Source organism: Coturnix japonica, unplaced genomic scaffold (assembly GCF_054131305.1).
Source record: "Coturnix japonica strain WE unplaced genomic scaffold, WE-NBRP24 Scf055, whole genome shotgun sequence".
In the NCBI taxonomy this organism is placed as follows: domain Eukaryota; kingdom Metazoa; phylum Chordata; class Aves; order Galliformes; family Phasianidae; genus Coturnix; species Coturnix japonica.
Window position 1 is genome coordinate 959,922 of NW_028188958.1, and position 23,570 is coordinate 983,491.

Genomic DNA, 23,570 nt, shown 5'->3' on the forward strand with positions numbered 1-23,570 from the left:
AGGCTATAGGTCGCTCTATGGGTCAGTCTATGAGTCAATCTATGGGTCAGGATGTGGGTCAATCTATGGGTGAGCTCTATGGGTCAGGCAGTGAGTCAGATGCTCTATGGGTCAGCTATGGGTCAGGCTATGGGTCAGTTGCTTTATGGGTCAGCTATAGGTGAGCTCTATGGGTCAGCTGTGGGTTGGTTCTATAGGTCAATGTATGGGTGAACATATGGGCCGTTGTTGCTGCCCACAGGCGGCTGCGCGTTCCTGACGCTGCGCCCTGGGGAGCTATGGGTCAGTCTATGGGTCAGGTTATGGGTCAGTTGCTCTATGGGTCAGTCTATGGGTCAGTCTATGGGTCAGTCTATGGGTCAGGTTATGGGTCAGTTGCTCTATGGGTCAGTCTATGGGTCAGTCTATGGGTCAGTCTATGGGTCAGGTTATGGGTCAGTTGCTCTATGGGTCAGATCAATGGGTCAGTTGCTCTATGGGTCAGTCTATGGGTCAGATCAATGGGTCAGTTGCTCTATGGGTCAGTCTATGGGTCAATCTATGGGTCAGTTGCCCTATGGGTCAGTCTTTGGGTCAGGTTATGGGTCAGTTGCTCTATGGGTCAGTCTATGGGTCAGTCTATGGGTCAATCTATGGGTCAGTTGCCCTATGGGTCAGTCTATGGGTCAGGTTATGGGTCAGTTGCTCTCTGGGTCAGTTTATGGGTCAATCTATGGGTCAGTCTATGGGTCAGTTGCCCTATGGGTCAGTCTATGGGTCAGGTTATGGGTCAGTTACTCTATGGGTCAATCTATGGGTCAGTCTATGGGCCAGTTGCTCTATGGGTCAATCTATGGGTCAGTCTCTGGGTCAGTCTCTGGGTCAGTTGCTCTATGGGTCAATCTATGGGTCAGTTGCTCTATGGGTCAGTTGCTCTATGGGTCAGTCTATGGGTCAGTCTATGGGTCAATCTATGGGTCAGTTGCCCTATGGGTCAGTCTATGGGTCAGGTTATGGGTCAGTCTATGGGTCAGGTTATGGGTCAGTTGCTCTATGGGTCAGTCTATGGGTCAATGTACGGGTCAGTTGCTCTATGGGTCAATCTATGGGTCAGTCTCTGGGTCAGTTGCTCTATGGGTCAATCTATGGGTCAGTCTATGGGCCAGTTGCTCTATGGGTCAATCTATGGGTCAGTCTATGGGTCAGTCTATGGGTCAGTTGCTCTATGGGTCAGTCTATGGGTCAGTCTATGGGTCAGTTGCTCTATGGGTCAATCTATGGGCCAGTCTATGGGTCAGTTGCTCTATGGCTCAGTCTATGGGTCAATGTATGGGTCAGTTGCTCTATGGGTCAGTCTATGGGTCAGTCTATGGGTCAATCTATGGGTCAGTTGCCCTATGGGTCAGTCTATGGGTCAGTCTATGGGCCAGTTGCTCTATGGGTCAGTCTATGGGTCAGTTATGGGTCAGTTATGGGTCAGTTATGGGTCAGGCTGTGGGTCAGTTATGGGTCAGTCTATGGGTCAGTTATGGGTCAGTTATGGGTCAGTCTATGGGTCAGTTATGGGTCAGTCTATGGGTCAGTTATGGGTCAGTTATGGGTCAGTTATGGGTCAGTCTATGGGTCAGTTATGGGTCAGTTATGGGTCAGTCTATGGGTCAGTCTATGTGTCAGTCTATGGGTCAGTTATGGGTCAGTTATGGGTCAAGTTATGGGTCAGTCTATGGGTCAGTTATGGGTCAGTTATGGGTCAGTTATGGGTCAGTTATGGGTCAGTCTATGGGTCAGTTATGGGTCAGTTATGGGTCAGTTATGGGTCAGTCTATGGGTCAGTTATGGGTCAGTTATGGGTCAGGCTGTGGGTTGGCTCTATAGGTCAATGTATGTGTCAGTCTATGGGTCAGTTATGGGTCAGTCTATGGGTCAGTTATGGGTCAGTTATGGGTCAGTTATGGGTCAGTCTATGTGTCAGTCTATGGGTCAGTTATGGGTCAGTTATGGGTCAGTTATGGGTCAGTTATGGGTCAGTCTATGGGTCAGTTATGGGTCAGTTATGGGTCAGTTATGGGTCAGTCTATGGGTCAGTCTATAGGTCACTGTATGTGTCAGTCTATGGGTCAGTCTATAGGTCACTGTATGTGTCAGTCTATGGGTCAGTCTATGGGTCAGTTATGGGTCAGTTATGGGTCAGTTATGGGTCAGTTATGGGTCAGTTATGGGTCAGTTATGGGTCAGTCTATGTGTCAGTCTATGGGTCAGTTATGGGTCAGTTATGGGTCAGTCTATGGGTCAGTTATGTGTCAGTCTATGGGTCAGTTATGGGTCAGTTATGGGTCAGTCTATGGGTCAGTTATGGGTCAGTTATGGGTCAGTTATGGGTCAGTCTATGGGTCAGTCTATAGGTCACTGTATGTGTCAGTCTATGGGTCAGTCTATGGGTCAGTTATGGGTCAGTTATGGGTCAGTTATGGGTCAGTTATGGGTCAGTTATGGGTCAGGCTGTGGGTTGGCTCTATAGGTCAATGTATGTGTCAGTCTATGGGTCAGTTATGGGTCAGTCTATGGGTCAGTTATGGGTCAGTTATGGGTCAGTTATGGGTCAGTTATGGGTCAGTTATGGGTCAGTCTATGTGTCAGTCTATGGGTCAGTTATGGGTCAGTTATGGGTCAGTCTATGGGTCAGTTATGGGTCAGTTATGGGTCAGTTATGGGTCAGTTATGGGTCAGTTATGGGTTGGCTCTATAGGTCACTGTATGTGTCAGTCTATGGGTCAGTCTATGGGTCAGGTTATGGGTCAGTTATGGGTCAGTTATGGGTCAGTTATGGGTCAGGTTATGGGTCAGTCTATGGGTCAGTCTATGGGTCAGTTATGGGTCAGTTATGGGTCAGTTATGGGTCAGTTATGGGTCAGGTTATGGGTCAGTCTATGGGTCAGTTATGGGTCAGTCTATGGGTCAGTTATGGGTCAGTTATGGGTCAGTTATGGGTCAGTTATGGGTCAGGTTATGGGTCAGTTATGGGTCAGTTATGGGTCAGTCTATGGGTCAGTCTATGGGTCAGGTTATGGGTCAGTCTATGGGTCAGTCTATGGGTCAGTTATGGGTCAGGTTATGGGTCAGGCTGTGGGTTGGCTCTATAGGTCAATGTATGTGTCAGTCTATGGGTCAGTCTATGGGTCAGTCTATGGGTCAGTCTATGGGTCAGTCTATGGGTCAGTTATGGGTCAGTCTATGGGTCAGTCTATGGGTCAGTTATGGGTCAGTCTATGGGTCAGTCTATGGGTCAGTTATGGGTCAGTTATGGGTCAGTCTATGGGTCAGTTATGGGTCAGTTATGGGTCAGTCTATGGGTCAGTTATGGGTCAGTTATGGGTCAGTTATGGGTCAGTTATGGGTTGGCTCTATAGGTCACTGTATGTGTCAGTCTATGGGTCAGTTATGGGTCAGTTATGGGTCAGTCTATGGGTCAGTCTATGGGTCAGTTATGGGTCAGGTATGGGTCAGTTATGGGTCAGGTTATGGGTCAGTTATGGGTCAGTTATGGGTCAGTTATGGGTCAGTTATGGGTCAGTCTATGGGTCAGTTATGGGTCAGTTATGGGTCAGTCTATGGGTCAGTTATGGGTCAGGTTATGGGTCAGTTATGGGTCAGTTATGGGTCAGTTATGGGTCAGGTTATGGGTCAGGTTATGGGTCAGTCTATGGGTCAGTTATGGGTCAGTTATGGGTCAGTTATGGGTCAGTCTATGGGTCAGTTATGGGTCAGTTATGGGTCAGGCTGTGGGTTGGCTCTATAGGTCAATGTATGTGTCAGTCTATGGGTCAGTTATGTGTCAGTTATGGGTCAGTCTATGGGTCAGTCTATGGGTCAGTTATGGGTCAGTTATGGGTCAGTTATGGGTCAGTCTATGGGTCAGTTATGTGTCAGTCTATGGGTCAGTTATGGGTCAGTTATGGGTCAGTCTATGGGTCAGTTATGTGTCAGTCTATGGGTCAGTTATGGGTCAGTCTATGGGTCAGTTATGGGTCAGTTATGGGTCAGTTATGGGTCAGTTATGGGTCAGTTATGGGTCAGGCTGTGGGTCAGGCTGTGGGTTGGCTCTATAGGTCAATGTATGTGTCAGTCTATGGGTCAGTCTATGGGTCAGTCTATGGGTCAGTTATGGGTCAGTTATGGGTCAGGTTATGGGTCAGTTATGGGTCAGTCTATGGGTCAGCCTATGTGTCAGTCTATGGGTCAGTTATGGGTCAGTTATGGGTCAGGCTGTGGGTTGGCTCTATAGGTCACTGTATGTGTCAGTCTATGGGTCAGTTATGGGTCAGTCTATGGGTCAGGCTGTGGGTCAGTCTATGGGTCAGTTATGGGTCAGTCTATGGGTCAGTCTATGGGTCAGTTATGGGTCAGTTATGGGTCAGTCTATGGGTCAGTCTATGGGTCAGTTATGGGTCAGTTATGGGTCAGTTATGGGTCAGGTTATGGGTCAGTCTATGGGTCAGTTATGGGTCAGTTATGGGTCAGTTATGGGTCAGGCTGTGGGTTGGCTCTATAGGTCACTGTATGTGTCAGTCTATGGGTCAGTTATGGGTCAGTTATGGGTCAGTCTATGGGTCAGTTATGGGTCAGTTATGGGTCAGTTATGGGTCAGGCTGTGGGTTGGCTCTATAGGTCAATGTATGTGTCAGTCTATGGGTCAGTTATGTGTCAGTTATGGGTCAGTTATGGGTCAGTCTATGGGTCAGTTATGGGTCAGTCTATGGGTCAGTTATGGGTCAGTTATGGGTCAGTTATGGGTCAGTTATGGGTCAGTCTATGGGTCAGTTATGGGTCAGTTATGGGTCAGTCTATGGGTCAGTTATGGGTCAGTTATGGGTCAGTTATGGGTCAGGCTGTGGGTTGGCTCTATAGGTCAATGTATGTGTCAGTCTATGGGTCAGTCTATGGGTCAGTTATGGGTCAGTTATGGGTCAGTTATGGGTCAGTCTATGGGTCAGTTATGGGTCAGTCTATGGGTCAGTCTATAGCTCACTGTATGTGTCAGTCTATGGGTCAGTTATGGGTCAGTTATGGGTCAGTTATGGGTCAGTTATGGGTCAGTCTATGGGTCAGTCTATGGGTCAGTTATGGGTCAGTTATGGGTCAGTTATGGGTCAGTCTATGGGTCAGTTATGGGTCAGTTATGGGTCAGTTATGGGTTGGCTCTATAGCTCACTGTATGTGTCAGTCTATGGGTCAGTTATGGGTTGGCTCTATAGGTCACTGTATGTGTCAGTCTATGGGTCAGTCTATGGGTCAGTTATGGGTCAGTTATGGGTCAGTCTATGGGTCAGTTATGGGTCAGTTATGTGTCAGTCTATGGGTCAGTCTATAGGTCACTGTATGTGTCAGTCTATGGCTGGTTGTCGCTGCCTGCAGGCGGCTGCTCGTTCCCGACGCTCCGTCCCGGTGATCGCACCCTATTGGCCGTGGACGCTCGAGCCGCGGGTCCTGGGAAGGTCACGTGCTCCGTGCTCAGCCCCGACGGCGCCGAGGTTGACGTGGACGTGGCCGAGAACCCGGACGGGACGTTCCACGTGTCCTACACGGCTCCAGAACCCGGGAGTTACGGGCTCACGGTGCGGTTTGGGGGGCAGCACGTCCCCAACTCACCGTTCCGTATCGTGGTGAGTCAATGGGGGGCAATGGGGCCATGGGGTCATTGGTTATGGGCCCCACGTTGACACCATTGTGCCCCACATTGACCCCATTGTGCCCCACTGAACCCATTGTGCCCCACTGAACCCATTGTGCCCCACATTGACCCCACTGTGCCCCACATCTGACCCCATTGTGCCCCACATTGACCCCATTGTGCCCCACATTGACCCCATTGTGCCCCACATTGACCCCATTGTGCCCCATTGACCCCATTGTGCCCCACATTGACCCCATTGTGCCCCACATTGACCCCACTGTGCCCCACATCTGACCCCATTGTGCCCCACATTGACCCCATTGTGCCCCACATTGACCCCATTGTGCCCCATTGACCCCATTGTGCCCCACATTGACCCCATTGTGCGGTTTGGGGGGCAGCACGTCCCCAACTCACCGTTCCGTATCGTGGTGAGTCAATGGGGGGCAATGGGGCCATGGGGGTCATTGGGTTATGGGCCCCACATTGACCACATTGTGCCCCACATCTGACTCCATTGTGCCCCACTGAACCCATTATGCCCCACATTGACCCCATTGTGCCCCACTGAACCCATTGTGCCCCACATCTGTCCCCATTGTGCCACATTGACCCCATTGTGCCCCACATTGACCCCATTGTGCCCCACATTGACCCCATTGTGCCCCACATCTGACCCCATTGTGCCCCACATCTGACCCCATTGTGCCCCACATCTGACCCCATTGTGCCCCACTGACCCCATTGTGCCCCACATTGACCCCATTGTGCCCCACATTGACACCATTGTGCCCCACATTGACCCCATTGACCCCATTGTGCCCCACATTGACCCCATTGTGCCCCACTGACCCCATTGTGCCCCACATCTGACCCCATTGTGCCCCATTGACACCATTGTGCCCCATTGATTCCATTGTGCCCCACATTGACCCCATTGGGCCCCATTGACCTGATTGTGCCCCACTGACCCCATTGTGCCCCACATCTGATCCCACTGTGCCCCATTGACCCCATTGTGCCCCACATTGACCCCATTGTGCCCCCTATTGACCCCATTGTGCCCCACATCTGACCACATTGTGCCCCACATTGACCCCACTGTGCCCCACATTGACCCCATTGTGCCCCACATTGACCCCATTGTGCCCCACTGACCCCATTGTGCCCCACATCTGACCCCATTGTGCCCCACATTGACCCCATTGTGCCCCACATCTGACCCCATTGTGCCCCACTGAACCCATTGTGCCCCACTGAACCCATTGTGCCCCACATTGACCCCATTGTGCCCCACTGACCCCATTGTGCCCCACACTGACCCCATTGTGCCCCACTGACCCCATTGTGCCCCACATCTGACCCCATTGTGCCCCACATCTGACCCCATTGTGCCCCACTGAACCCATTGTGCCCCACATCTGACCCCATTGTGCCCCACATTGACCCCATTGTGCCCCACATCTGACCCCATTGTGCCCCACATTGACCCCATTGTGCCCCACATCTGACTCCATTGTGCGGTTTGGGGGGCAGCACGTCCCCAACTCACCATTCCGTATCGTGGTGAGTCAATGGGGGCAATGGGGCCATGGGGGTCATTGGGTTATGGGGGTCATTGGTTATGGGCCCCACATTGACCCCATTGTGCCCCACATTGACCCCATTGTGCCCCACATTGACCCCATTGTGCCCCACATCTGACCCCATTGTGCCCCATTGACCCCATTGTGCCCCACATTGACCCCACTGTGCCCCACATTGACCCCATTGTGCCCCACATCTGACCCCATTGTGCCCCACATCTGTCCCCATTGTGCCCCACATTGACCCCATTGTGCCCCATTGACCCCATTTTGCCCCACTGACCCCATTGTGCCCCACATCTGATCCCATTGTGCCCCACATCTGACCCCATTGTGCCCCACATTGACCCCATTGTGGTCCACATCTGACCCCATTGTGCCCCACCGACCCCATTGTGCCCCACATCTGACTCCATTGTGCCCCACATTGACCCCATTGTGCCCCACATCTGACCCCACTGTGCCCCACATTGACCCCATTGTGCCCCACATCTGACCCCATTGTGCCCCACATCTGACCCCATTGTGCCCCACTGACCCCATTGTGCCCCACATTGACCCCATTGTGCCCCACATCTGACCCCATTGTGCCCCCCATTGACCCCACTGTGCCCCCCATTGACCCCATTGTGCCCCACATCTGACCCCATTGTGCCCCACTGACCCCATTGTGCCCCACATCTGACCCCATTGTGCCCCACATTGACCCCATTGTGCCCCACATCTGACCCTATTGTGCCCCACATCTGACCCCATTGAGCCCCACTGAACCCATTATGCCCCACATCTGACCCCATTGTGCCCCACATCTGACCCCATTGTGCCCCACATTGACCCCATTGTGCCCCACATTGACCCTATTGTGCCCCACATCTGACCACATTGTGCCCCACACTGACCCCATTGTGCCCCACTGAACCCATTATACCCCACATCTGACCCCATTGTGCCCCACATCTGACCCCATTGTGCGGTTTGGGGGGCAGCACGTCCCCAACTCACCGTTCCGTATCGTGGTGAGTCAATGGGGGGCAATGGGGCCATGGGGGTCATTGGGTTATGGGCCCCACATTGACCCCATTGTGCCCCACAGCTGACCCCATTGTGCCCCACATTGACCCCATTGTGCCCCACATCTGACCCCATTGTGCTCCACATCTGACCCCATTGTGCCCCATTGACCCCATTGTGCCCCACATCTGACCCCATTGTGCCCCACATTGACCCCATTGTGCCCCACATCTGACCCCATTGTGCCCCACATTGACCCCATTGTGCCCCACATCTGACCCCATTGTGCCCCACTGACCCCATTGTGCCCCACATGGACCCCATTGTGCCCCACTGACCCCATTGTGCCCCACATTGACCCCCTTGTGCCCCACATCTGACCCCATTGTGCCCCACATCTGAACCCATTGTGCCCCACATTGACCCCATTGTGCCCCATATCTGACCCCATTGTGCCCCACACTGACCCCATTGTGCCCCACATTGACCCCATTGTGCCCCACACTGACCCCATTGTGCCCTACACTGACCCCATTGTGCCCCATTGAACCCATTGTGCCCCACTGACCCCATTGTGCCCCACATTGACCCCATTGTGCCCCACATCTGACTCCATTGTGCCCCACATTGACCCCATTGTGCCCCACATTGACCCCATTGTGCCCAACATTGACCCCACTGTGCCCCACATTGACCCCATTGTGCCCCACATTGACCCCATTGTGCCCCACTGACCCCATTGTGCCCCACATCTGACCCCATTGTGCCCCACATTGACCCCATTGTGCCCCACATCTGACCCCATTGTGCCCCACATTGACCCCATTGTGCCCCACATCTGACCCCATTGTGCCCCACTGACCCCATTGTGCCCCACATCTGACCCCATTGTGCCCCACTGACCCCATTGTGCCCCACTGACCCCATTGTGCCCCACATCTGACCCCATTGTGCCCCACATTGACCCCATTGTGCCCCACATTGACACCATTGTGCCCCACTGACCCCATTGTGCCCCACATCTGACCCCATTGTGCCCCACATTGACCCCATTGTGCCCCACATCTGACCCCATTGTGCCCCATTGACCCCATTGTGCCCCACATTGACCCCATTGTGCCCCACATCTGACCCCATTGTGCCCCACATTGACCCCATTGTGCCCCATTGACCCCATTGTGCCCCACATCTGACCCCATTGTGCCCCACATCTGACCCCCTTGTGCCCCACATCTGACCCCATTGTGCCCCACATTGACCCCATTGTGCCCCACTGACCCCATTGTGCCCCCCACTGACCCCATTGTGCCCCACTGACCCCATTGTGCCCCACATTGACCCCATTGTGCCCCACTGACCCCATTGTGCCCCACATTGACCCCCTTGTGCCCCACATCTGACCCCATTGTGCCCCCCATTGACCCCATTGTGCCCCACATTGACCCCATTGTGCCCCACATCTGACCCCATTGTGCCCCCCATTGACCCCATTGTGCCCCACATCTGACCCCATTGTGCCCCATCGACCCCATTGTGCCCCACATCTGACCCCATTGTGCCCCACATTGACCCCATTGTGCCCCACAGCTGACCCCATTTTGCCCCACATTGACCCCATTGTGCCCCACATCTGACCCCATTGTGCCCCACTGACCACATTGCGCCCCACACTGACCCCATTGTGCCCCACTGACCCCATTGTGCCCCACATCTGACCTCATTGTGCCCCACACTGACCCCATTGTGCCCCATATTGACCCCATTGTGCCCCACATCTGACCCCATTGTGCCCCACATTGACCCCATTGTGCCCCACATCTGACCCCACTGTGCCCCATTTACCCCATTGTGCCCCACATCTGACCCCATTGTGCCCCACATCTGACCCCATTGTGCCCCACTGACCACATTGTGCCCCACACTGACCCCATTGTGCCCCACTGACCCCATTGTGCCCCACATTGACCCCATTGTGCCCCACATCTGACCCCATTGTGCCCCACATCTGACCCCCTTGTGCCCCACATTGACCCCATTGTGCCCCACATCTGACCCCATTGTGCCCCACATCTTACCCCACTGTGCCCCACATCTGACCCCATTGTGCCCCCCATTGACCCCATTGTGCCCCACATCTGACCCCATTGTGCCCCACATTGACCCCATTGTGCCCCACATCTGACCCCATTGTGCCCCACTGACCCCATTGTGCCCCACATTGACCCCATTGTGCCCCACATCTGACCCCATTGTGCCCCACATCTGACCCCATTGTGCCCCACATTGACCCCATTGTGCCCCATTGACCCCATTGTGCCCCACATCTGACCCCATTGTGCCCCACATCTGACCCCATTGTGCCCCACATTGACCCCATTGTGCCCCACTGACCCCATTGTGCCCCCCACTGACCCCATTGTGCCCCACATTGACCCCATTGTGCCCCACATTGACCCCATTGTGCCCCACTGACCCCATTGTGCCCCACATTGACCCCCTTGTGCCCCACATCTGACCCTATTGTGCCCCACATCTGACCCCATTGTGCCCCCCATTGACCCCATTGTGCCCCACATCTGACCCCATTGTGCCCCATCGACCCCATTGTGCCCCACATCTGACCCCATTGTGCCCCACATTGACCCCATTGTGCCCCACAGCTGACCCCATTTTGCCCCACATTGACCCCATTGTGCCCCACATCTGACCCCATTGTGCCCCACTGACCCCATTGTGCCCCACATTGACCCCATTGTGCCCCACATCTGACCCCACTGTGCCCCATTTACCCCATTGTGCCCCACATCTGACCCCATTGTGCCCCACATCTGACCCCATTGTGCCCCACTGACCACATTGTGCCCCACACTGACCCCATTGTGCCCCACTGACCCCATTGTGCCCCACATTGACCCCATTGTGCCCCACATCTGACCCCATTGTGCCCCACATCTGACCCCCTTGTGCCCCACATTGACCCCATTGTGCCCCACATCTGACCCCATTGTGCCCCACATCTTACCCCACTGTGCCCCCCATTGACCCCATTGTGCCCCACATCTGACCCCATTGTGCCCCACATTGACCCCATTGTGCCCCACATCTGACCCCATTGTGCCCCACTGACCCCATTGTGCCCCACATTGACCCCATTGTGCCCCACATCTGACCCCATTGTGCCCCACATCTGTCCCCATTGTGCCCCACATCTGACCCCATTGTGCCCCACATCTGACCCCATTGTGCCCCACATTGACCCCATTGTGCCCCACTGACCCCATTGTGCCCCACATTGACCCCATTGTGCCCCACATCTGACCCCATTGTGCCCCACATTGACCCCATTGTGCCCCACATCTGACCCCATTGTGCCCCACATCTGACCCCATTGTGCCCCACTGACCCCATTGTGCCCCACTGACCCCATTGTGCCCCACATCTGACCCCATTGTGCCCCACATTGACCCCATTGTGCCCCACATTGACACCATTGTGCCCCACTGACCCCATTGTGCCCCACATCTGACCCCATTGTGCCCCACATTGACCCCATTGTGCCCCACATCTGACCCCATTGTGCCCCATTGACCCCATTGTGCCCCACATTGACCCCATTGTGCCCCACATCTGACCCCATTGTGCCCCACATTGACCCCATTGTGCCCCATTGACCCCATTGTGCCCCACACTGACCCCAATGTGCCCCACATCTGACCCCCTTGTGCCCCACATTGACCCCATTGTGCCCCACTGACCCCATTGTGCCCCATTGACCCCATTGTGCCCCACATCTGACCCCATTGTGCCCCACATCTGACCCCATTGTGCCCCACATTGACCCCATTGTGCCCCACTGACCCCATTGTGCCCCCCACTGACCCCATTGTGCCCCACTGACCCCATTGTGCCCCACATTGACCCCATTGTGCCCCACTGACCCCATTGTGCCCCACATTGACCCCATTGTGCCCCACATCTGACCCCATTGTGCCCCACATCTGACCCCATTGTGCCCCACATTGACCCCATTGTGCCCCACATCTGACCCCATTGTGCCCCACTGACCTTATTGTGCCCCACATTGACCCCATTGTGCCCCACTGAACCCATTGTGCCCCATATTGACCCCATTGTGCCCCACATTGACCCCATTGTGCCCCACATTGACCCCACTGTGCCCCACATTGACCTCATTGTGCCCCACATTGACCCCATTGTGCCCCACATCTGACCCCATTGTGCCCCACATTGACCCCATTGTGCCCCACTGACCCCATTGTGCCCCACATCTGACCCCATTGTACCCCACTGACCCCATTGTGCCCCACATTGACCCCATTGTGCCCCACACTGACCCCATTGTGCCCCACATTGAACCCATTGTGCCCCACATTGACCCCATTGTGCCCCATTGACCCCATTGTGCCCCACACTGACCCCATTGTGCCCCACATCTGACCCCATTGTGCCCCCTATTGACCCCATTGTGCCCCACATCTGACCCCATTGTGCCCCACATCTGACCCCACTGTGCCCCACATTGACCCCATTGTGCCCCACATCTGACCCCATTGTGCCCCACATCTGACCCCATTGTGCCCCACTGACCACATTGTGCCCCACATCTGACCCCATTGTGCCCCACATTGACCACATTGTGCCCCACATTGACCCCATTGTGCCCCACATCTGACCCCATTGTGCCCCCTATTGACCCCATTGTGCCCCATATTGACCCCATTGTGCCCCACATCTGACCCCATTGTGCCCCACATCTGACCCCATTGTGCCCCACTGACCTTATTGTGCCCCACATTGACCCCATTGTGCCCCACTGAACCCATTGTGCCCCATATTGACCCCATTGTGCCCCACATTGACCCCATTGTGCCCCACATTGACCCCACTGTGCCCCACATTGACCTCATTGTGCCCCACATTGACCCCATTGTGCCCCACATCTGACCCCATTGTGCCCCACATTGACCCCATTGTGCCCCACATTGACCCCATTGTGCCCCATTGACCTCATTGTGCCCCACATCTGACCCCATTGTGCCCCACATTGACCCCATTGTGCCCCACATCTGACCCCATTGTGCCCCACATTGACCCCATTGTGCCCCACATTGACCCCACTGTGCCCCATTGACCCCATTGTGCCCCACATCTGACCCCATTGTGCCCCACATTGACCCCATTGTGCCCCACATTGACCCCATTGTGCCCCACTGAACCCATTGTGCCCCACATCTGACCCCATTGTGCCCCACATCTGACCCCACTGTGCCCCACTAACCCCATTGTGCCCCACATCTGACCCCATTGTGCCCCACTGACCCCATTGTGCCCCACTGACCCCATTGTGCCCCACTGACCCCATTGTGCCCCACATTGACCTCATTGTGCCCCACATTGACCCCATTGTGCCCCACATTGACCCCATTGTGCCCCACATCTGACCCCATTGTGCCCCACAGTGACCCCATTGTGCCCCACATCTGACCCCATTGTGCCCCACATCTGACCCCATTGTGCCCCACATTGACCCCATTGTGCCCCACATCTGACCCCATTGTGCCCCACACTGACCCCATTGTGCCCCACATCTGACCCCATTGTGCCCCACATCTGACCCCATTGTGCCCCACACTGACCCCATTGTGCCACACTGACCCCATTGTGCTCCACATCTGACCCCATTGTGCCCCATTGAACCCATTGTGCCCCACATCTGACCCCATTGTGCCCCACATCTGACCCCATTGTGCCCCACATTGACCCCATTGTGCCCCACATCTGACCCCATTGTGCCCCACATTGACCACACTGTGCCCCACATCTGACCCCACTGTGCCCCACTGATCCCATTGTGCCCCACATTGACCCCATTGTGCCCCACTGAACCCATTATGCCCCACATCTGACCCCATTGTGCCCCACATCTGACCCCATTGTGCCCCACTGACCCCATTGTGCCCCACACTGACCCCATTGTGCCCCACATCTGACCCCATTGTGCCCCACTGACCCCATTGTGCCCCACACTGACCCCATTGTGCCCCACTGACCCCATTGCTCCCCACCCCAGGCGACAGCGGAGCCCCCCACACCCCCCGAGAGCCTGCGGCCGTTCAGCCTCAATCTGCCCTGCGCCCCATTGAAGGGAGACATCACCGGTATGGGGCCATGGGTGAATGTGTGGGGCGCTATGGGTCCCTATGGGTCTCTATGGGTCCCTATGGGTCTCTATGGGTCCCTATGGGTCTCTATGGGTCGTAATGGGTCCCTATGGGTCTCTATGTGTCGCTATGTGTCTCTATGGGTCTCTGTGGGTCTCTATGGGTTGCTATGGGTGGCTGTGGGTCTCTATGTGTCTCTATGGTTCACTATGTGTCTCTATGGGTTGCTATGGGTCTCTATGGGTCTCTATGGGTTGCTATGGGTGGCTGTGGGTCTCCATAGGTCTCTATGGGTCACTGTAGGTCTCTATGGGTCCCTATGGGTCTCTATGGTCAACTATGTTTCTCTATGGTCGCTATGGGTCTCTATAGGTCTCTATGGGTCTCTATGGGTCACTATGTGTCTCTATAGGTCACTATGGGTCACTATGGGTCGCTGTGGGTCTCTATGTGTCCGTATGGGTCCCTATGGGTCTCCATGGGACACTATGGATCACTATGGGTCACTATGGGTCTCTATGGGTCACTATGGGTTGCTATGGGTCTCTATGGGTCTCTATGTGTCCCTATGTGTCCCTATGGGTCTCTATGTGTCTCTATGGGTCGCTGTGGGTCACTATTGGTCTTTATGGGTCTCTATGGGTCTCTATGGGTCTCTATGTGTCTCTACGTGTCTCTATGGGTCTCTATGGGTCTCTGTGGGTCTCTATGGGTCCCTATGGGTTTCTATGGGTTCCTATGGGTCGCTATGGGTCTCTATGGGTCCATATTGGTCCCCATGGGTCTCTATGTGTCTCTATGTGTCCCTATGGGTCCCTATTGGTCCCCATGGGTCCCTATGTGTCCCTATGGGTCCCTATTGGTCCCCATGGGTCTCTATGTGTCTCTATGGGTCCCTATGGGTCCCTATGTTTCCCTATGTGTCTCTATGGTTCCCTATTGGTCCCCATGGGTCCCTATGTGTCTCTATGTGTCTCTATGTGTCCCTATGTGTCTCTATGGTCCCTATGTGTCTCTATGTGTCCCTATGGGTTTCTATGTGTCTCTATGTGTCTCTATGTGTCCCTATGGGTCTCTATGGGTCCCTATGTGTCTCTATGGGTCCCTATGTGTCCCTATGGGTCCCTATTGGTCCCCATGGGTCTCTATGTGTCTCTATGTGTCCCTATGTGTCCCTATGGGTCCCTATGTGTCTCTATGGGTCCCTATGTGTCTCTATGGGTCCCTATGTGTCCCTATGGGTCCCTATGTGTCTCTATGGGTCTCTATGGGTCCCTATGTGTCTCTATCGGTCCCTATGTGTCCCTATGGGTCCCTATGGGTCTCTATGGGTCCCTATTGGTCCCCATGGGTCTCTATGGGTCCCTATGGGTCTCTATGTGTCCCTATGAGTCCCTATGGTTCCCTATGTGTCTCTATGGGTCTCTATGGGTCCCTATGGGTCCCTATGGGTCTCTATGGGTCCCTATCAGTCTCTATGGGTCGCTGTGGGTCTCTATGGGTCCCTATGGGTCTCTATGTGTCCCTATGTGTCTCTATGTGTCTCTATGTGTCCCTATGGGTCTCTATGGGTCTCTATGTGTCTCTGTGGGTCCCTGTGGGTCTCTAAGGGTTTCTATGGTTCCCTATGGGTCTTTATGTGTCTCTGTGTGTCTCTATGGTTCCCTATGGGTCCCTATGTGTCTCTATGGGTCCCTATGTGTCCCTATGGGTCTCTATGTGTCTCTATGGTTCCTATGTGTCTCTATGTGTCCCTATGGGTCTCTATGTGTCTCTATGTGTCCCTATGTGTCCCTATGTGTCTCTGTGTGTCTCTATGTGTCCCTATGTGTCCCTATGGGTCTCTATGTGTCTCTATGTGTCCCTATGGGTCTCTATGGGTCGCTGTGGGTTTCTATGGTTCCCTATGGTTCCCTATGGGTCTCTATGTGTCCCTATGGGTCTCTATGTGTCCCTATGTGTCTCTATGTGTCCCTATGTGTCCCTATGATGTCTCTATGTGTCTCTATGTGTCCCTATGTGTCTCTATGTGTCCCTATGTGTCTCTATAGATCCCTATTGGTTCCCATGGGTTTCTATGTGTCTCTATGTGTCCCTATGGGTCTCTATGGGTCTCTATGTGTCTCTATGGTCCCTATGTGTCTCTGTCCCCCAGCCGAGGTCCGGATGCCGTCGGGTCGCTCAGCTCGGGCCGACGTGACTCAGGGCGCGGATGGAGCCGTCGCCGTCAGCTTCGAACCCAGCGAGAAGGGCCGGCACCTCATGGAGCTGAGGTGTAACGGGGACCCACTGCCAGGTCATATATGGGGGGGTATGGGGGATATGGGGGGGTATGGGGGGATGTATGGGGGGATATGGGGGGTATTGGGGGGATATATGGGGGGTACTGGGGGGATATAGGGGAGATATGGGGGGATATGTGGGGATATGCGGGGTATTGGGGGATATATGGGGATATATGGGGGGATATAGGGGGATATATGGGGATATATGGGGGGATATAGGGGGATATAGAGGGTATGGGGGGATATATGGGGGGATATGGGGGGTATTGGGGGGATGTAGGGGAGATATGGGGGGATATGGGGGGATATGGGGGGGTATGGGGGGATATGGGGGGGTATGTGGGGATATATGGGGGGGTATGGGGGGATATAGGGGATATGGGGGGTATGGTGGGATGTATGGGGGGATATATGGGGGGATATGGGGGGTATTGGGGGGATATAGGGGAATATATGGGGGGATATGGGGGGTATTGGGGGGGTTATAGGGGGATATATGGGGGTTATTGGGGGTATTGGGGGGATATAGGGGAGATATGGGGGGATATGGGGGGATATGCGGGGTATTGGGGGATATATGGGGGGATATGGGGGGTATTGGGGGGATATAGGGGAGATATGGGGGGATATGGGGGGATATGTGGGGTATTGGGGGATATATGGGGATATATGAGGGGATATAGGGGGATATGGGGGGTATGGGGGGATATATGGGGGGATATATGGGGGGTATTGGGGGGATATAGGGGAGATATGGGGGGATATGGGGGGATATGCGGGGTATTGGGGGATATATGGGGATATATAAGGGGATATAGGGGGATATGGGGGGTATGGGGGGATATATGGGGGGATATGGGGGGTATTGGGGGGATATAGGGGAGATATGGGGGGATATGGGGGATATTTGGGGGTTATAGGGGAATATATGGGGGGATATGGGGGGATATGGGGGGTATTGGGTGGATATAGGGGAGATATGGGGGGATATGGGGGGATATGCGGGGTATTGGGGGATATATGGGGATATATGGGGGGTATAGGGGATATGGGGGGGTATGGGGGGATATATGGGGGGATATGGGGGGTATTGGGGGGATATAGGGGAGATATGGGGGGATATGGGGGATATTTGGGGGTTATAGGGGAATATATGGGGGGATATGGAGGGATATGGGGGGTATTGGGGGGATATAGGGGAGATATGGGGGGATATGGGGGATATTTGGGGGTTATAGGGGAATATATGGGGGGATATGGGGGGATATGGGGGGTATTGAGGGGATATAGGGGAGATATGGGGGGTATTGGGGGGATATAGGGGAGATATGGGGGGATATGGGGTGTATTAGGGGGATATAGGGGAGATATGGGGGGATATGGGGGATATGGAGGGTATGGGGGGATATATGGGGGGATATGGGGGGTATTGGGGGGTTATATGGGGAGATATGGGGGGATATGGGGGGATATGCGGGGTATTGGGGGATATATGGGGGGATATAGGGGGATATGGAGGGTATGGGGGGATATATGGGGGGATATGGGGGGTATTGGGGGGATATAGGGGAGATATGGGGGGATATGGGGGGGTATTAGGGGATATATGGGGAGATATGGAGGTATTGGGCGGAGATGTGGGGGATATAGGGTATATAGGGGGATATATGGGGGGATATGGGGGGATATGCGGGTATTGGGGGATATATGGGGATATATGGGGGGATATGGGGTATATGGGGATATATGGGGGGATATGGGGGGTATTGGGGAGATATAGGGGAGATATGGGGGAATATAAGGGGGATACGGGGGTTTTTGGGGGGGCACCTGGTGGGGAGTTGGGTGATATTGGGGGGATTGGGGGGATATATGGGGGATATGAGTAATATTGGGGGGGTTATAGGGGGATATAGGGGGGATATAGGGGGATATAGGGGGGGATATGGGGGTTATGGGGGGATATAGGGGGATATGGGGGAATATAAGGGGGATACGGGGGTTTTGGGGGGGCACTGGGGGGGAGTTGGGTGATATTGGGGGGATTGGGGGGATATATGGGGGATATGAGTAATATTGGGGGGGTTATAGGGGGATATAGGGGGATATAGGGGGGATATGGGGGGTATTGGGGAGATATAGGGGAGATATGGGGGGATATAAGGGGGATATGGGGTTTTTGGGGGGCACTGGGGGGGAGTTGGGTGATATTGGGGGGATTGGGGGGATATATGGGGGATATGAGTAATATTGGGGGGGTTATAGGGGAATATAGGGGGATATAGGGGGGATATAGGGGGGGATATGGGGTTATGGGGGGATATAGGGGGATATGGGGGGTATTGGGAGGATATATAGGGGGATATAGGGGGGATATAGGGGAGATACGGGGGGGATGTGGGGGGTACTGGGGAATATATGGGTGGTATTGGGGGGTATTGGGGGAATATGGGGGTATTGGGGGATATAGGGGGTATTGGGGGGATATGGGGGGTATGTGGGGGTTGAGGGGATATGGGGGTTATGGGGTGGGGGCATGGGGGGATTTGGGGGATATGGTGGGGGTATGGGGGGAGATGGGGGGATATAGGGGGATATATGGGGGGAGATGGGGGATATGGGGGTATTGGGGGGATATGGGGGGTATTGGGGAGATATGGGGGGATATAGGGGGGGATATAGGGGGTATTGGGGGGATATGGGGTGTATTGGGGGGATATGGGGGGATATGGGGTGTATTGGGGGGGATATGGGGGTATTGGGGGGATATGGGGGTATTGGGGGATATGGGGGGTATTGGGGGGTATTGGGGGATATATGGGGGGATATGGGGGATATGGGGTGTATTGGGGGGCTATGGGGGTATTGGGGGGTATTGGGGGGCTATGGGGTACTGGGGGGTATTTGACCCCCCCCCATTGCCCCCGTTGCCCCCCAGGCAGCCCCCTGCAGTTCTACGTGGACGCGGTGGACGCGCGACACGTCAGCGCTTACGGGGCCGGGCTGAGCCACGGGGTGGTGAACAAACCCTGCAGCTTCACTGTGTGCACCAAGGGAGCGGGAGAGGGTACGGGGGAGTGGGGGGCGTGGGGGGATATGGGGGGCATGGGGGGGATGGGGGTGATGGGGGGGATGGGGGGGATGGGGGTGATGGGGGGGATGGGGGGGATGGGGGTAATGGGGGGTGATGGAGGGTAATGGGGTGTGCCCCAGAGTGTTGGGTGTTCCCTATGGGTCAGAGCCCAGGGCATTTGCTATGGGATTGGGTTTCCTGTTATCGCTATGGGGTTGGAGCTCCTGTTATCGCTATGGGGTTGGAGCTCCTGCTGTCCCTATGGGGTCAGATCCCAGGGCATTCCCAATGGGGCCGGATCCCAAAGGATTCCCTATGGGGTCAGGTCTCCTTTTGTCACTACGGGGCCAGATCTCAGGGCATTCCCTATGGGGCCAGATGGCAAAGGATTCTCTATGGGGTCAGATCTCAGGGCATTCCCTATGGGGTCACATCTCAGGCTGTCCCCCCCTATGGGGCCAGACCTCCTGCTGTCCTTTGCTATGGGGCCAGACCTCCTGCTGTCCCTATAGGGTCCCACCTCCCCCTGTCCCTCCCTATGGGGTCCCACCTCCCACTGTCCCTCGCTATGGGGCCAGATCTCCCTCTGTTGGTCTCTATGGGACCAGACCTCCTGCTGTCCCTCCCTATGGGGTCCCACCTCCTGCTGTCCCTATGGGGCCAGCTCTCCATCAGTGTGTGTGTGGGGCCGGTTGTGGGGCTGCCCCCCATGTGACCCACTGACCCGCAGGGGGGCTGTTGCTGGTGGTGGAGGGACCCTCCTGCTGTCCCTATGGGGCTGGAGCTCCCCCTGTCCCTATGGGGTCCCACCTCCTGCTGTCCCTATGGGGCTGGAGCTCCCCCTGTCCCTATAGGGTCCCACCTCCCGCTGTCCCTCCCTATGGGGTCCCACCTCCTGCTGTCCCTATGGGGCTGGAGCTCCCCCTGTCCCTATGGGGTCCCACCTCCTGCTGTCCCTATGGGGCTGGAGCTCCCCCTGTCCCTATAGGGTCCCACCTCCATCTGTCCCTATGGGGCTGGAGCTCCCCCTGTCCCTATAGGGTCCCACCTCCTGCTGTCCCTCCCTATGGGGTCCCACCTCCCACTGTCCCTTGCTATGGGGCCAGATCTCCCTCTATTGGTCTCTATGGGGCCAGACCTCCTGCTCTCCCTTGCTGTGGGGCCAGACCTCCTGCTGTCCCTATGGGGTCAGATCTCCCACTGTCCCTCCCTATGGGGTCCCACCTCCTGCTGTCCCTATGGGGCCAGCTCTCCATCAGTGTGTGTGTGGGGCCGGTTGTGGGGCTGCCCCCCATGTGACCCACTGACCCGCAGGGGGGCTGTTGCTGGTGGTGGAGGGACCCTCCTGCTGTCCCTATGGGGCTGGAGCTCCCCCTGTCCCTATGGGGTCCCACCTCCTGCTGTCCCTATGGGGCTGGAGCTCCCCCTGTCCCTATAGGGTCCCACCTCCTGCTGTCCCTCCCTATGGGGTCCCACCTCCTGCTGTCCCTATGGGGTCAGAGCTCCATCAGTGTGTGTGGGGCCGGTTGTGGGGCTGCCCCCCATGTGACCCATTGTCCTGTAGGGGGGCTGTCGCTGGCGGTGGAGGGACCCTCCTGCTGTCCCTATGGGGCTGGAGCTCCCCCTGTCCCTATGGGGTCCCACCTCCTGCTGTCCCTCCCTATGGGGTCCCACCTCCTGCTGTCCCTATGGGGCTGGAGCTCCCCCTGTCCCTATGGGGCTGGAGCTCCCCCTGTCCCTATGGGGCTGGAGCTCCCCCTGTCCCTATGGGGTCCCACCTCCTGCTGTCCCTATGGGGCCAGCTCTCCATCAGTGTGTGTGGGGCCGGTTGTGGGGCTGCCCCCCATGTGACCCATAGCTCGTCCTGTAGGGGGGCTGTCGCTGGCGGTGGAGGGTCCGTCGAAGGCGGAGCTGAGCTGCCAGGACAACGGGGACGGGACGTGCACCGTGTCCTACCTGCCCACGGCCCCCGGGGACTATAACGTCATCGTCAGGTTCGACGGGGAGCACGTCCCGGGGAGCCCCTTCACCGCCAAGATCACAGGTAGGGGCTGAGATCCCATATAACACATGGCAGCCCATATTACACCATGTTATCCCATAATATCCCATAATATCCCATACTACACCATGTCATCCCATAATATCCCATGATATCCCATTATATCCCATATTACACCATGTTATCCCATAATATCCCATATTATCCCATATTATCCCATATTATCCCATAATACCCCATATTATCCCATATTATCCCATGTTACCCCATGTTATCCCATAATATCCCATTATATCCCATATTAACACATGGCATCCCATAATATCCCATAATATCCCATAATACCCCATTATATCCCATATTAACACATGGCATCCCATAATATCCCATAATACCCCATAATATCCCATATTAACACATGGCATCCCATAATATCCCATTATATCCCATTATATCCCATATTAACACATGGCATCCCATAATATCCCATTATATCCCATTATATCCCATATTAACACATGGCATCCCATAATATCCCATTATATCCCATATTAACACATGGCATCCCATAATATCCCACAATACCCCATGTTAACACATGGCATCCCATAATATCCCATTATATCCCATATTAACACATGGCAGCCCATAATATCCCATGTTACCCCATATTATCCCATAATATCCCATTATATCCCATATTACACCATATCATTCCATGTTACCCCATGTTATCCCATATTATCCCATAATACCCCATAATATCCCATTATATCCCATATTACACCATATCATTCCATGTTACCCCATGTTATCCCATATTATCCCATAATACCCCATACTATCCCATATTACCCCATATCATCCCATGTTATCCCATACTATCCCATATTACCCCATATCATCCCATATTATCCCATAATATCCCATATTATCCCTTATTAGCCATATTACCCCATATTACCCCATATTACCCCATAATATACCACATTACCTCATATTACCCATATTACCCCATATTATCCCCATAGTATCCCATATTACCCCATATCACCCCAATCACTCCATATTACCCCCATATCACCACACATTACTCCACATTACCCCATATTACCCCATACCATCCCATATTACCCCATATCCCATCCCATATCTCCCCATCCCATCCCATATCTCCCCATCCCATATTATCCCATATCCTCCCATATCTCGCCATCCCATCCCATATCCCCCCATATCAACCCAAATCTCCCCATCCCATCCCATCCCATCCCATATCTTCCCATCCCATATTGCCCCATATACCCCCATATCTCCCCATACCACCCCATATCACCCCATATCACCCCATACCACCCCATATCACACCGTATCCCCCCATATCACCCCATACCACCCCATCCCATCCCATATCTCCCCATCCCATCCCATATTACCCCATATCCCATCCCATATCTCCCCATCCCATATTACCCCATATCCCCCCATATCTCCCCATCCCATATTACCCCATATCCCATCCCATATCTCCCCATCCCATCCCATATCTCCCCATCCCATATTACCCCATCCCATATTATCCCATATTACCCCATATTATCCCCATATCCCCCATATCCCCCATATCCCCCCATATCCCTCATATCCCCCATATCCCCCATATCCCCCATATCCCCCCATATCCCCCATATCCCCCATATCCCCCATATCCCCCAATTTAACCCCATATTACCCCATATTACCCCATATTACTCTACATTATCCCACCCCATATCCCCCCA

General features: G+C 54.6%; 1 protein-coding gene across 1 annotated transcript in view; it reads left to right on the top strand.

The window, feature by feature from the left end:
• LOC107307133 (filamin-C-like) overlaps positions 1 to 23,570 on the top strand; it is a 145,709-nt gene that overhangs the window by 99,346 nt on the left and 22,793 nt on the right. Inside the window, exons 26-30 of the mRNA XM_085533205.1 lie at positions 5,392 to 5,639; positions 14,339 to 14,426; positions 16,585 to 16,725; positions 19,653 to 19,781; positions 21,658 to 21,831. Of these exons, the coding sequence (XP_085389331.1) occupies positions 5,392 to 5,639; positions 14,339 to 14,426; positions 16,585 to 16,725; positions 19,653 to 19,781; positions 21,658 to 21,831 (780 nt within the window). The remainder of the gene's footprint in view (positions 1 to 5,391; positions 5,640 to 14,338; positions 14,427 to 16,584; positions 16,726 to 19,652; positions 19,782 to 21,657; positions 21,832 to 23,570) is intronic.